Source organism: Hemibagrus wyckioides, linkage group LG04 (assembly GCF_019097595.1).
Source record: "Hemibagrus wyckioides isolate EC202008001 linkage group LG04, SWU_Hwy_1.0, whole genome shotgun sequence".
Classification (NCBI taxonomy): Eukaryota; Metazoa; Chordata; class Actinopteri; order Siluriformes; family Bagridae; genus Hemibagrus; species Hemibagrus wyckioides.
Genome location: NC_080713.1, coordinates 12,965,579 through 12,980,716, shown reverse-complemented (window position 1 = coordinate 12,980,716; position 15,138 = coordinate 12,965,579). Strand labels below are relative to the sequence as shown.

The window sequence follows — 15,138 nt, the reverse complement described above, 5'->3', positions numbered from 1 at the left end:
TAGAATTGTGCAGGGTCTTAATCAGCAGAAACAAAAGCATCTATTTTTTGTACCTTCTTTCATTGTCTCATCTCCCATACAGTTATACGTTTTGTTAGCAGACCATGCAAACGAAGTATTTGTAACAGACTGTACATGTAAATAAAACAGGATTTCTGTCTGAAAACAAATACAACAGAAGGCTAGCATAATGAATGTGCATGAGGAAATACTGTATGTGATCTGAACTTAAGCCTGTTCAGAGTAGACACATCCATAATGCCACAATTCATAATGGTGTGAATGGCTATGTGTCTTGTCCACTTGTAAGAGAGACATATGAATATGAACACCAAATGTGAACAAGGCTTTAAAGATTTTAATTATTGCTTAATTTTGGCTATTTTTTTTTTATTAAGAGTGCCAGTAAGTGTGGATTTGACTATGACCACAATGACAAAAAGAAACAACAACATCAACAACAATTTGCTAGTGTGAGTGACAAAATAGAATTAGAATTTAATCATCAATTAAATTAAAGTTCATTGGTGCTATGAAATAATATTTATTATAAAATCCAAAAACATCTTGCAATGTTAAACATAACGGGATGCATTTTTTGCATTTAGAAATAATATATTCTATGTTTAAACATTTACCCTTATATTATTGTTGAGACAAACATAGCATGACTTCTGTTTTTGTGTAATAAATGTTGCCAATGCTGTGGAAGTGGCAGTTGCTAACGTTTTGTTTTTTTCACACATGCCATCTTTAAAAGCAGTTATAGTTTGGCTTGAGTTAATTGGTGGTAATTTGATTATTTAATCCACACTCTTGTGGTCATTACATCTAAAACTATATAGTCATCCTACTTTCTTTCAAAATGATAAGATACCATCCATGGACAGAATTATGATTATAAATTAATCAGTCACAGAAAAAAAACAGGCATTATTCATCAAAGTTTCATTGGAATGAGTATAAACAAATCTGTGTCTATTGAAGTTAAAAGTAATAAAAATGAGCAACGATTTCAGCAAAATTAATGAATCTTCTTTAGCTGTGTGGAACCATGACCCTGCCCAGTAGCCATACAACATTATAAAGTTTAAATTCATATACATCTAATTTACCTTAAACATAACATGCTGCATAAGTAAGCAAGTAAAAGCAATTCCAAATCGTTCAGGGAAAAATTTATTTTAAGTGGAACTGAGTTGAAGGTTGCAGCAACAAAAAATGCTCACTGCATAAGCCTTAATAAATTGTAATTAAATCATTAGAGGAAAGTATAATCCAAAACTTTGACTTACAGTTGTTTGTTATGGTGAAATGAATGGTATTATGTAATGGTATATATATACAGCCGGTAAAATAAGTATTGAACACGTCACCATTTTTCTCAGTAAATATATTTCTAAATAATAATAATAATACATTTTATTTATAATGCACTTTTCTCACACCCAAAGCACTACAACAATGTAAAAACAATTAAAATAAAATAACTAAAGATGCTGTTAACATGGCATTTTCACCAGATGTTGGTAACAACCCATGCAATACAAAGGAATTGCAAGGAATCAAACCATAGATGTCCATAAATTATGTGTAATTATGTGAAATGACACAGGGAAAAAGTATGAAGAAAGGGAGGTGCAAAAAGGCATGGATAGCCAAGATACCAACTGAAATCAATCAGTAATTAGATAGCAATCTTGCCCCTTGTCAGTGCAAATTAATATCAGCTGGTTTAGTCCCAACTGATAACCTATTAAAAGGGGTCTCATTACCTAAGTGTCACACAAATGTCTCATGACGGGTAAAAGTAAAGAGTTCTCTCAAGACCTTCACAACCTTATTGTTGCAAAATGTACTGATAGCACTGGTTACAGAAGGACTTCTGAATGTTCCAGTGAGCACTGTTGGGTACATAATCTGGAAGTAGAAAGAACATAATTTCACCATTAAACAGGCCATGGCCAGGTGCTCCTCACAAGATTCCTGATAGAGGAATGAAAAAATTATCAGAAGAGTTGTCCAAGAACGAAGGACCACTTGTGGAGAGCTTTAAAACCTGGAATTAAACACCTGAAATTTAAAAGGTACAATTTGTTCGAAGAAAGCAATAAGTATTGCACTTATTGCACATTCCACCATGGCCCGTATGCACACTCACCACCCAAGACTCCATAGCTGAAGAAAAAGCATGCTGAAGCTCATTTAAAGTTTTCTGTACAACATTTGGACAAGCCTGTACAATACTGGGAGAATATACTCTGGTCAGACCAAAATTAAACTCTTTGGATACCATAATACACACCATGTTTGGAGGACAAATGTTACTGTACAGCACCCAAAAACACCATACCAGCAGTGAAGTTTGGACATGGGAACATCATGGTGTGTGGCTGTTTTTCAGCATATAGTGATGGCAAACTTTATATAATTGGAAGGAAGGATGAATGGAAAAATATACCGAGACATTCTTGATAAAAAAAAAATCTGCTGCCATCTACCAGGATGATGAAGATGAAACAAGGGTGGACATTTCAGCAAGACAATGATCCCAAACACCCAGCCAAAGAAAATATAATGGCTGCTAGAATAGCCAAGCCAATCACCTGACTTGACTCCAATTGAAATCTATGGAAAGAGCTAAAGATCAGAGTTTATCATCAAATTTTAACCTTCAAAATTTGAAGACTGTTTGTGTAGAAGAATGGGCCAAAATCACACCTGAGCAATACATGCAACTAGATTCTCCATACAGGAGGCATCTTGACGCTGTCATTACCAACAAAGGCTTTTGTTCAAAGTAATAAATACATTTCAATAAGAGGGTTCAGTACTTTTTCCCTTTGTCATTTCACATTATTACACATAACTTAATTTATGGACATCTATAATTGCATGGGTTGTTACCAACATATTGTGAAAATTTCATGTCAATAGCACCGTTAGAATAAAAACATTTTGTTCTTTTTTGCACTCTTCAGAATAAACTCTAGACTCTGGTGTGTGTAGAAATACCACAAAATCAGTATTTACTTAAATATTTTACCAGCCTGTCTGACAAAAATCATGCCACATTTTTCCTCATTCTGATGTTTGATGTGAACAATAAATAAAGTTGCTGACCCATCTTTGCAGGTTTTTATGCGTGTCTCTGCTGTCACATGATCAGCTGAATAGATGATTGCCTAATTGTGTATGTGTACAGGTGTTCCTAATAAAGTATCCAGTGAGTGTATGTTGCCTCTTATTCCTATTGAATTGAACTAAAAAAGTTCCACATATGCCCTCTGAATCACGTTTACATGTGTTAACACTAAACCCCATTGCCTATATTTTAAGATTTCTGTGCACCATTGTTTTCTTTATTATTTTCTATTGTTTGTACCACTTGACTTTTTTATAATTATTGAATTATAATTATATTAATATTTATTATTTAACTGGAAATCCAGCGTTCTTGTTACTATCAAATTCACACAAACTGACCACACAACGGATTAGTGTTAGGAAACTCTATGCATTTATTTATGCATGCTTATTTTACAATCAGATTTGACCAACTTTGATGAATAAGGACCATTGTTTTTAAGTTATCAGACTACATATAAACACAGTGTAGATTTTAGCCATCCAAATTCTAATTTAAATAATTAAGGCAATTGAGAACATGATTGAAAGTGAAAAATTGAAAGAGAATGCCTGGTGGCTTCTTCATTTTTGACAATAAAATTTTCTTTACCTCATTGTTACAGATTTGGGGCCCTCCATTGTTTTATGTTTGGTAGCAGAGTTGTTCTCCCCATCCTTTTCAGTCTTTTTGGCTAACTTGGGACTAGAGTTGATATTCTTAGCTGTTTGGGGGTTGCTTGAGCCTTTCTTCTGAAGTTGTGGGCTGGATGAATCAGCAAGACCCACCTTACGGGCCAGCATAGGACTCCTGGATGTTTTTAACTTTGACTGCTGCAAAGGATCCATAGTTTTCAGGGCTCTCAGGCCGAGCAAGCCACAATAGTAGTTGCACTGATGTTGGATGACAAATTGTTCCAGTATCTTTGGGGAGCCTTTATCTGTAAGACTCTGATAGCTGTAGTACATAAATAATTAAATGAAAATTAACATAAAACATCCAGAACATATTGTAGAATATGACAATATAGTACAGTAGTACAATATATAGACAAACCCTTTGGACTTGGTGACAATCTTAACATTTGTGATCTTTGTATCTACACCTGAAACAAAACAAATAACATATTAGTTCAGCAGGTCTAAAACAGTGATCAAACAATCTAGTTCAAGGCATGTGTGGACCCCATGTCTATGCTCCAGCAAAATTTGGAGTCCCACATTGCCTAACATACCACATGCAACCAATAAACGTTTATATGTTTGGAACTATATTTTGCTGGAAGGTAGATCTCCATGTTTATGATAGGATGAATTTTAGAAGATACTTAACCTTTTAGCTGGGTGACCAGCAGATTGCCATTTGTCCACTGGTAGATCCAGTGCTGAAATGTACAGCATTTCTGCTCCACTTCAGATGTGCTTTGTGTGATCAGTTTCCCAGTCTTGTCCACTGTGCAGTATGTCAAGTACACCCCCTTTAAATCAGCCTCCATTGTTGCATATGGGATGGTGTTGGCAGGCCGGTAGATCAAATATAATGGAATCACTCTGTGTTTTGTTTTTTTTTTAGGACAAAGACATAAAATCAGTGAGTTTACTGATTTGAACTCTTATAAGTATATAGCATACACCCCTTGGTCACTGTGATAGAAAGGTTAGCAATGGTGTAGGGCATAAAATCCTGCAGATACAAGTCAAGAGCCATGGTTTGGTGCCATGGTTGGCGGTTTGAGTTTTTCAGAAACTGTTGACATACTGAGATTTCCATGCACAACAATCTATATTCATATCAATCAGTTTACAGAAAAGTCCCATCAATGTACATGGGCATGCTCAGAGAGTATGCAGATGCATGCTATTCACCTGGCCCTAACCAACAGTAATTCAGTTCAACATTCAACACTATCACCCCCCAGCCACAAATTGAAGAGCTGGACCAGCTAGGTTTCAGCACCTACAGTATGCCTCAAGCTGGATCCTGGATTGGATCCTCAGATTGAGAGAGCAAAGTCAAAACAGGTTGGCAACAGGACTTCCAATATTGTCACTCTGGGCGAGACACCCATAGACTGGTTCCTCTAGACATCAAGCTCTGTTTGTGTGTAACTGTATCCATTCTACTCAAGAGGGTGTTGTTTTTCAGAGCTGAGGTCCAGCAGCTGAACAAATAGGGTAAACTAATAGCTTCCTTGAATCTTCACTTAGGATTCATCATACTAAGAATGTGTCTGTTCTAACTTATAGAAAAGGAGCCAATTCAGGTATTTATAATGATATTCTAGATGTTACACAAAAATTTGGACATGAAAGTAACTCATTTGAAGTTCTTTATTATAACTCGCAATAGGTACAACAATCTATTTATTCATTTCCACTAAATAGTATTTACAGACCCCCTGGCATGGTTGTTTCTGTAGGAAAATGAGCAATTGTTAGGCACAATAATATTTATTTTAATAATTTGTCTTTGTGTTTGTTGACCATGGTATCCTTTGTTTTGTCCTAGAAATTCTTTTTGTTCTGTTTTGTCAAACGTGCTGAACACAGTCTCTCCATGACAGTTTCTTCTTCTGTAGTTTAGATAGCCATTTTCATAATAAACTCGCCAAACTGCCAGTGAACACATCAACCACCATGTCTGTTTCTGCTGACATCTTTTGTTTACCAATATTTCTTCTGTATAAATACTCCATGTTCATCTCAGTAAATTTCAAAGAATTTTGCTATTCAATCACTGTCTCTGCATGGTTCTTTGGCAAAAAGCTTCCAGGTAGTGGCAGTGAAGCTAAGGCTTCTTCTCTGAGTGAACCTGAAAATTCTGCAGAATAAGCTCATCAGTAGGGTGACTAGACTATTGTAATCAAACCCAACAGTCCAAACTAAGTCAACTAATTCCTCTTCAAAATCAAATTGTGTACTATATCCTTTACCTATACAATTACGCAACCTGATATTAGCAAAAGATATAAAACTTCTACTAGAAAATGATCAAATATCTTTTAGCACTGACTATGTATTAAGTATTTCCTCTTTAAATTACCAATTATCAAACTCATGATTAAAAATCTAACTTTGACCCTTGTCAGCTGTCTAGGTATAGGCCAATATCAAACATTCCCTTTATGCTATAAATGGTTGTAGCACAACAATTAAGGTCACACTTGCACAGGAATACCATTCATGAAATCTTTTAGTCTGGATTTAGGCCTCACCTTAGCACCAAGGCAACCTTGGCAAAACCCACTAATGCATTTCAATCAGGGTTGTTTGTCATTGCTTTTGTTGCTTGAACTTAGCACAACAACAACAACAACAACAATAATAATAATAATAATAATAATAATAATAATAATAATAATAATAATTTTCTAAAACCCTTGTGGTATTAAACTGAACAGTTCTTCCCTGGCTTGGGATGGACAGCTCCCAGACCACTGGAGGGGGTGCTGGCAGGTGAATCACTGCAGCCTGCTTTGTTGTGTGTATTGTGTCACACCCTTCCCACCATGTCACCTGTTTCTCATTAGCCCTAATGTTTTGTCCTATATATAGCGATCCTTTTGTACCTGTCTTTCTCTGTCATTGTTTCTGTTCTTGTTGTGTATCATCATGTTTAATTATTATGTTAGTCTGGCCCATGTCTTGTGTTTGCTAATAAAGCAGTGGTTCATTTGAATCCCGCATATGGATCTGACTCTGCAGTGTGGGGGTGCCCTGACATTACATGGGAGTTTTAATAAACTGGAATGTTTGGATGCTGTAAAAATGTGGAATCATTCTGAAAGGTAAGAAAAAAGCAGGCCAGAAATCCTGATGGAGAAAGGAAACCATTGGAAATTAAAATAACATTGTGTGACTTTATAGAATAACATTTTGGCTGAATGGGTTAGATAAAAATTTAATTAGATGGCATACTTTGAAGGTTATTATCAACAAGTAATGGGCTACCACATGCTTTACCAAGAATTTATATTTATGGCACTGGACAGATACTCTTACTATCTCATTTTATACAACTGTTAACAGTTGAGAGCGCTTTCTTCAATGGCAAGTAGGGGCAACTGAACTCCACTGAAATAGGGGATTTGAACTCATGTCTCTCAGAGCAGCAATCAAACATTTTAATTTAATTTAATTTAACTGCTCAAAAAGAGAAAGTTCCTTGAAAATTGATGAAAGGACAAGAAGAAATCTAATCAGTGAGGCTGCCATTATACGTATAGCAACAATAAAGTAGCTGCAGGAATATCTGAAGAATGTCTCGGATCAAGTTGGGTTTAAAAGATCAATACAAAAGCCTGGTTCCTCTCAAGGTTTCTTCCTCGCATCATTTCATGGAGTTTTTTTCTTGCCACCATCGCCTCAGGCTTGCTTGTTATAGATAAACGTTAGGGATAAATAGTAACTTAACTAAAATGAATGTTCACACTTCTAGCAAATGTTTTGTGTCCAGTGAACTGTAAGGACTCATCAGAGGCAGGAGTGTCTGAATCCATAAGCAGATCTTTATTATCAAAACAGCAGGCAGAAATCGTAATTGAGAATGCAGGCAAAAAAGGTCAAAACCAGAAAGCAAACACCATGAAACAAAACTGAAACATGAAGTCACTATGGAAAAGGCAAGGGTCACATAGAAATCTAGGTTGAAGAATAGCAAGGCTTGGTATGTAACACATGGATATGATACTTCGCGCTTGCGCAGAGGGAGCACACTGTATAAATACCCAAACACACTGGAAGTGAGTTCATAAAGTTAATACTTGGGCGATGGCTCCCTCTGGCGTTCTGGCTCTGCTTGTACTGTGACAGAACCCCCCCTCTAGGAACACCTCCTGGTGTTCGACAATGGTGAAACTCCTCCGTGAGTGTCAGGTCTAGAATGTCCCCTGCATTCACCCAGCAGTGTTCCTCTGGGCCATACCCCTCCCAGTCCACCAAATACTGAAGGTGGTTTCCACGACGACATGAGTTGAGGATAGTGTGAATTTGGTAGGGGAGGGAAGCGTCAATATCCTGGGAAGGGGGAGGTTCCTGGGAAGCGGGGCCATGGTCCTGGGGCTCGTGATAGGGTTTGAGTAGAGAGAAATGAAATGTGGGCGAAACGCGATAGGAAGCAGGTAGCTCCAGATGGTAAGAAACCAGGTTGATCTGGCAAACGATCCTGAACGGACCTATGAATTTAGAGCTAAGCTTACGGCAGGGCAATTTCAGTCTTTCAGTCAGTCTTTCAGTCAATTTCAGGTCAGATTCCGAGTGGAGAGCCACACTCTCTGGCCCACCTGGTAGTTTGGGTGTGGACATCGCCGGCGGTTGGCCTGGATCTCCTCTCTCCTAATCACCCTCTGAAGCTGGACATGTGCTTGTTCCCAGACCTCTTGACTCCATCTGTGCCAGTCCTCCACTGTGGGGACATTAGAGGATTCTTCAGACCATGGAAACAGCGGGGACTGATAGCCTAACGCACACTGGAAATGGAGTCAAGCTGGTGAAAGAATGGAGTAAAGAGTTCTGCACGTATTCCTCCCAGGGGAGAAACTCACTCCACCGGTGTTGTTCCCTGCTGCAATATGTCCTCAGGAACCTCCCCAGCTCTTGATTAAGACAATTGGCCTGGCCATTGGACTGAGGATGATATCCTGAACTTAGGCTGACGTTAATCCCCAGCTACTTGCAGAACTCCAGCCAGACCCTAGACGTAAATTGCGTGCCCCGATCAGAGACAGGAAGGTCCTCAGGAAGGCCATAGTTCTGGAAAATATTCTGGAAGATTGCTTGGGCGCTCTCCATGGATGTGGGTAAGCCCTTCATAGGAATCAGTTTGCAGGCTTTAGAAAACCGGTCGATAACCACCATGACTGCAGTGAACCTTTGAGAGTCTGGGAGATCTGTGAGAAAGTCGATGGATAAGTGAGACCAGGGTTGCTGTAAGATAGGCAATGGTTCAAACAGGCCTTCAGGTAGATGGTGGTTTGTTCGGGATTGGGCACAGACAGTACAGGATCAGACGAACTCTTCGACATCTCTATTGAGTGACGGCCACCAGAACCTCTGACGCAGCAGCTTGGTGGTTTGCTGGATGCCGGGGTGTCCCATACTGGGGCTCTCATGGGACCACTGGATCACTCTCTGGCGAAGTGCTATGGGCACGTACAACTTGGTGGGTGTACACTTGGGAGGAGTAGCTTCAGAAGAATGGGCTCGTGCAATCTCCTACAGAATGTCCCAGTGTATGGGGGCTATGGACGGCAGGAGGATAAGCTCGGGGCGTACAGGTTGTTTGATGGTTTCGTGAACTCGAGAGAGCATCTGCTTTCCCATTCTTGGACCCGGGGCGATAGGAGATGGAGAACTTGAAACAGGAGAAGAACAGAGCCCAGCTTGGTGTGGGTTGAGGCACTTAGACTAACGGAGGTAAGCAAGATTGTGATGATTGGTAAGGATTCGGAACGGTTGTCTCCATTCCTCCAGAGCGGCTTTTATGGTGAGTGGCTCCCGGTTCCCCACATCATAGTTAACCTCTGCCGGTGTGAGTTTTCTTGAAAAGAAGGCGCATGGGTGCAGTTTACCAGAGTTGGGTTGTCGTTGGGAAAGTACCGCCCCCAATGCCGCAATTCGAGCCGTCTACCTCCACAGTGAACGGTAACTCCGGGTTGGGGTGGCAGAGTATGAGGGCCGAGGAAAAGCTTCGTTTTAGTCTCTAAAACGCCACTTTGGCTTGATCAGTCCATCTTAGCTTACCCTTTAGAAGTGAGGTCAATAGGCTGGCTATGGTGCTGTAGTCGCAAATGAATCTGCAGTAGAAGTTGGCAAACCCCAGAAATCACTGTAGTCCCTTGATATTGGTGGACTCAGGCCAGGATGTGATGGCAGACACCTTAGATTGATCCATTTCTACTCCATCCTGTGAAATCACGTACCCCAGGAACGTCATGGAGGGTCAGTGGAATTCACACTTCTCCAGCTTCATGAAAAGATTATGCTGCGCAAGGTGGCGTAGGACTGCACAAACATGGGTAATATGCAGTTCAAGGTTGGTGGAGTAGATCAAGATGTCATCTATGTAAGCAATGACATATCGGTGTAGCATGTCTCTAAATACCTCGTTTATGAAGGACTGGAACACTGCTGATGAGGGACTGGAACACCACTGGGGTGTTAGTAAGTCCATAGGATGCATGGCCAAAGGCCCCCCATCTTTTTTTTCAATGAAGAAAAAGCTGCTGCAGGAGAGGTAGAGGGCCAGATGTATCCTGCTGTTAGAGCCTCCTCGCTGTAGTCCTCCATGGCTTTCTTCTCTGGGAGAGAGAGAGGGTAAACTCGGCTCTTTGGTGGCATGGCATTGGGGAGGAGTTCTATGGCGCAGTCCCAGGGTCTGTGTGAAGGCAGCTTGGTGGCTTTTTCTTTACTGAAAACCTCCCTAAGGTCTTGGTATTCCCTTGGGAATGTTCTCAGGCTAGAAGACTCTGGGCTTTCAACGGAGGTTGATAAACATGGGCATGGCGTGTGATCATGAAAACAGTTCTTAACACAGTAGGTGGACCATTTTAGTATGTCTCCCGCTTTACAGGAAATACAAGGGTCATGAAGCTGTAGCCAGGGGAGGCCTAGGACAACCGGGTTAGATGGAGAAGAGATGACATAAAAAGTAAGTAAGTCTTTCTCTGTGAAATAATCCAATCTGTAATTCAAAGAGTGTCGTTTGGTGCGTAAGGAGGCCATCCCCAATGGGCTGATCATCGATGGCGGTCACTCTCACTGGTGGGGTGCATGGAACGGTGGGTAGGTGCAGCCCATGAACCAGGTTGCTGTCAGTGAGGCTGACCGCCTCACTGAGTCAATTAGAGCTGTTATAGAAAAGCGAGAGTCAGCATGGAGAATGAAAGCAGGAAGTGCCTTACCTTAGTAAGCAGCTTAACAGTCTCTACCTGTGACAGGGTAGGTTTCTCCGGACAGTGAATGACTCAGTGACCGGGTTTCCTGCAGTAGTAGCAGAGGTGGAGCTGGGTGCGGCGTTCGCGCTCCTCCTCAGAAACATGAGCTCGTCCCAGTTGCATGGGTTCTGAGGTGTCTTCTCTGGGGTAGTGGCTTTCCATCATGTAGCGAGGCACATACCATGAAGTGGAGGCTTGAGGTCAATGCTGGCAGCATAGGTTATCCAACCGAATGGCTGTGGAGATATATTGTGATAGCGTCACGTTGGTGTCTCTGCACCCCATTTCCACTTTCAGCTCCAGGTTGAGCCCTTCCTGAAACACCGCCATGAGAGCTGGAGCATTCCACCCTGATTGAACCGCCAGCATATGGAATCTAATGGCGAAGTCAGCAGCAGTGTCAGACCCCTGACATAACCCCCAGCCGGGTACTCGAAAACCTCCTTAATCAAGCCTGCAAAATAGTTGGCTGACGACTTGACTTGAGGATCAGTGTCCCAAACAGCTGAAGCCCAATCCAGCGCTTTACCCGTTAGCCGTGATAGCATGAATGCGCACCTGGTAGTCTCACTGCTGTAGGCTTCCGGTTGCTGAGCAAAGAAGTTTTCACATTGACGCAGGAAACCTTGACAGCGGTTGGCAGATCCATCAAACTTCTCAGGGAGAGTGAAACAGGGTAACTTGCAGCGTGGTGGAGGCGCTGGTGCCGCGGCGGCTACTTCGCTTTTTCAATTAATACCGCCTGGTATGCACAGAGGAGAACCTTCTGTCACCACAATGCTGCTTGGAGATCTGCTGGACTCATATTTGGCGAAGTATCCTGTAAGGACATACACGTAGAAACCTAAGCTGAAGAATAGCAAGGCTTGGTATGTAACACACGGATACTATACTTCACAATTGCGCAGAGGGAGCACGCTGTATAAATACCCAAACACACTGGAAGAGAGTTCATAAAGTTAATACTTGGGTGACCCTCTGGCATTCTGGCTCTGCTTGTACTGTGACATGAACACAACCTTCGCAAAATGGCTGAGGCACTAAATCATAAATTATTTAAAGTATTCATTGTTAGGACTCTTGACTTTTCTGAGTAAATTCAGATAATGAGTAAAATAAAGTTTAGAATCTAACATTTAACAAACAATATCATTATGGTCATTGTGGACCTAACTTTGTACACAGAGGAATTGTCATTCTGGCACATGTTTGGGCTAGACCTCAGAGAGAGAGAGAGAGAGAGAGAGAGAGACACACACACACACAGTGAGAGAGAGAGACACACACACACAGTGCGAGAGAGAGACACACAGAGAGAGAGAGAGGGAGAGGGAGACAGACACAAACAGAGACAGAGAGAGAGACAGAGACAGAAAGAGAGAGATAGACACACAGTGAGAGAGAGAGACACAGAGAGAGAGCGAGAGAGAATGGATTTTTTTTTTCAGAGATAAAAAATACAACACAATTCAACTTTACAATAAAATTTTAAAGAAATGCAGATGAGACAGAACCCAGAGGTGCTACTCTCTGACTACAGTGGACCAGAAGATGACAGAATACAGTGTAACCTGCTCTTCTTTACCGACAATCCAGTAGTATGGCACACCACCTTCTGCACTACCATTGTCACGGGCACGCCAACCTCAACCACGCTCCCACGCTCACAATCACCTGACTTTTAATCACCTCCACCTGCACTCTATCTCACGGCGCGTATTTAAAGTGCTTACTTGCCGAGGACAGTGGCGAGTATTAAGACTATTTAATAATGACGTGCGTGTTTCAGTTCTGTCTGTGGGTCTTATTGCCTAAGTTAGATTTCCTGCATTCTTATTTGCCTGAGTTTATGTTTTTGTTTTCGTTTCTTCCTCTGCAACCTCAGTTGTTTCAAGAAATAAAAAAGATGGTTTTGGATTCTCCCAAGAATCCAAAGTCTGCCTCCCAAGTCTGCCTCCCAAGTCTGTGGTTACAGAAATACTCGCCCTGAAAATCAGCTACAAACGGGGTCCTACCTGCAAGATGGAAGGCCAGCATGATGGCACACCACCCCCTGAGCAGCCTCAACCCGGTCCGTCTCCTACACCTGATCCGGTGGCTGCACTGGCGGCCTCGCTAGAACAGGCCATACTGTCCATGACGGTTCCTCCGGCCTGTCCCGTGGCCAAACCTGCGCAGTTTTCGGGTGAGGTATCAGAATGTGCTGGATTTGTTATGCAGTGCCACCTGTGCTTCGATGTGGTTCCCCATCAGTTCCCCGATGACCGCGTTAAAATCGCCTTCATCCTGTCGCTGCTGTCCGGTGAGGCCTGACGCTGGGCGGAGGCGTTATGGACATCTGAGAGTCCAGTATTCACCTCCCTGACTAGTTTCCTGGCACACTTCAAGGCAGTCTTCGGAGCAAATGCCTCCGCTCTCTCGGTGCATGATGAGCTGCGGCAAGGGAAGAAAACCATCCGCGAGTACATGCTGCACTTCCGCACACTGGCGGCATCAAGTGGCTGGAATGAGGCAGCGCTGCTCGCGGCTTGCTGGCGGCATCAAGTGGCTGGAATGAGGCAGCGCTGCTCGCGGCTTACCAGCGGGGTTTACAGCCTGAGATCAGACGGCAGGTGGCGATTTATGATGACACAGCCAGCCTGGAGTCTTTCATGTTGAAGGTGCAGACCGTGTCTCAACATCACGTTGCAGTCGCCTGTACGGGGAACGCCTGCTCTGATACCTCATCCCGTGAGGATTTCTCCACTCCTGAGCCGATGCAGACTGACAAATACCATCTGTCCGTGAGGGAACGTCGGCACTGGCTCCAACAGGGTCTCTGCCTGTACTGCAGAGAATCCGGTCACTCCATCTCCACCTGCCCTGTCCGTCCTCCGTGCCCAGTGGTGAGTACCCTCCAACTCAGTTCTGTACTCCATAATCTGTGTTATCATGATGCCACATTAATGTATGGCTCCCATTCTCACCTTGTCAGAGTATTGTTCGACTTGGGTGCATCCAGATCACGACCATCCAGGGAAATTCGCTGGAGTACCGGGCATATCAAGCAATGGAGCGATTACTGCCTCAACTCTTGCCTCCGCGCGCTTCCTGCCCCAACACTTAAACTGGTTCTCCTGGGATCGACGAACATCGAGAGCCCTCCAACGTGTGCCAAGGTGGACCTTCCTTCTGAATATCGCGCATATGCCGATGTGTTCAGCAAAGCTGCAGCCACTAAGCTTCCCCCACATCGATCCTGGGATTGTGCAGTGGATCTTGCATCTGCATCTGCCTGATGCTAAGATGCCCAAGGGGCGCATATATCCGCTGTTTGTCCCGGAACATAAGGCCATGGATGAGTACATCAAGGAGGCACTTCGCCAGGGGTTCATCCGTGCTTCTACCTCTCTGTCACCATCCAGCTTCTTCTTTGTGGGGAAAAAGGATGGCAGGCTTCGACCGTGTATTGATTACTGGAATCTGAACATTCAGACTGTGAAATTCGCTTACCCCTTACCCCTGGTCCCAGCTGCACTCGAAGAGCTACGTGGGGCTCGCGTCTTCTCTAAGCTGGATCTAAGAAGCACGTACAACCTCATCCGCATCAAGCGAGGAGATGAATGGAAGACGGCATTTAATTAACCATCGGGGCACTACAAGTACCTAGTCATGCCCTACGGTCATGCCCTACGGACATGGTCATGCCCAACGCGCCGGCAGTTTTTCAAAACTTTATGAACGAAATCTTCTGTGACATGCTCCACCGGTTCGTTATCGTGTATATCGACAACATTCTGATTTACTCCCCAAGCCGGTCAGAGCACATTCACCACGTCCGACAGGTACTCGAGCGCCTCTGCCATCACCATCTCTTCCTCAAGTTAGAGAAGTGTGAGTTCCACCAGACAGTGGTTCAGTTCCTGGGTTACATCATTTCCTCAAAAGGTATCAGGATGGACCAATCGAAGGTAGCAGCAGTTAAGAATTGGCCGCAACCACAATCTGTTAAGGAGCTACCGCGCTTCTTAGGGTTCGCGAATTTCTACCGTCGTTTCATCCGTAATTACAGTATGCACACAGCACCCATCACTGCATT

General features: G+C 42.8%; 1 protein-coding gene across 1 annotated transcript in view; it reads right to left on the bottom strand.

Annotated features, from left to right (window-relative positions):
• Positions 1 to 15,138, bottom strand: part of alpk3a (alpha-kinase 3a) — a 47,118-nt gene that overhangs the window by 3,808 nt on the left and 28,172 nt on the right. Inside the window, exons 12-14 of the mRNA XM_058388513.1 lie at positions 4,460 to 4,677; positions 4,184 to 4,232; positions 3,740 to 4,084 (exon numbers count right to left, since the gene is read on the bottom strand). Coding sequence (XP_058244496.1) covers positions 3,740 to 4,084; positions 4,184 to 4,232; positions 4,460 to 4,677 — 612 coding nt within the window. The remainder of the gene's footprint in view (positions 1 to 3,739; positions 4,085 to 4,183; positions 4,233 to 4,459; positions 4,678 to 15,138) is intronic.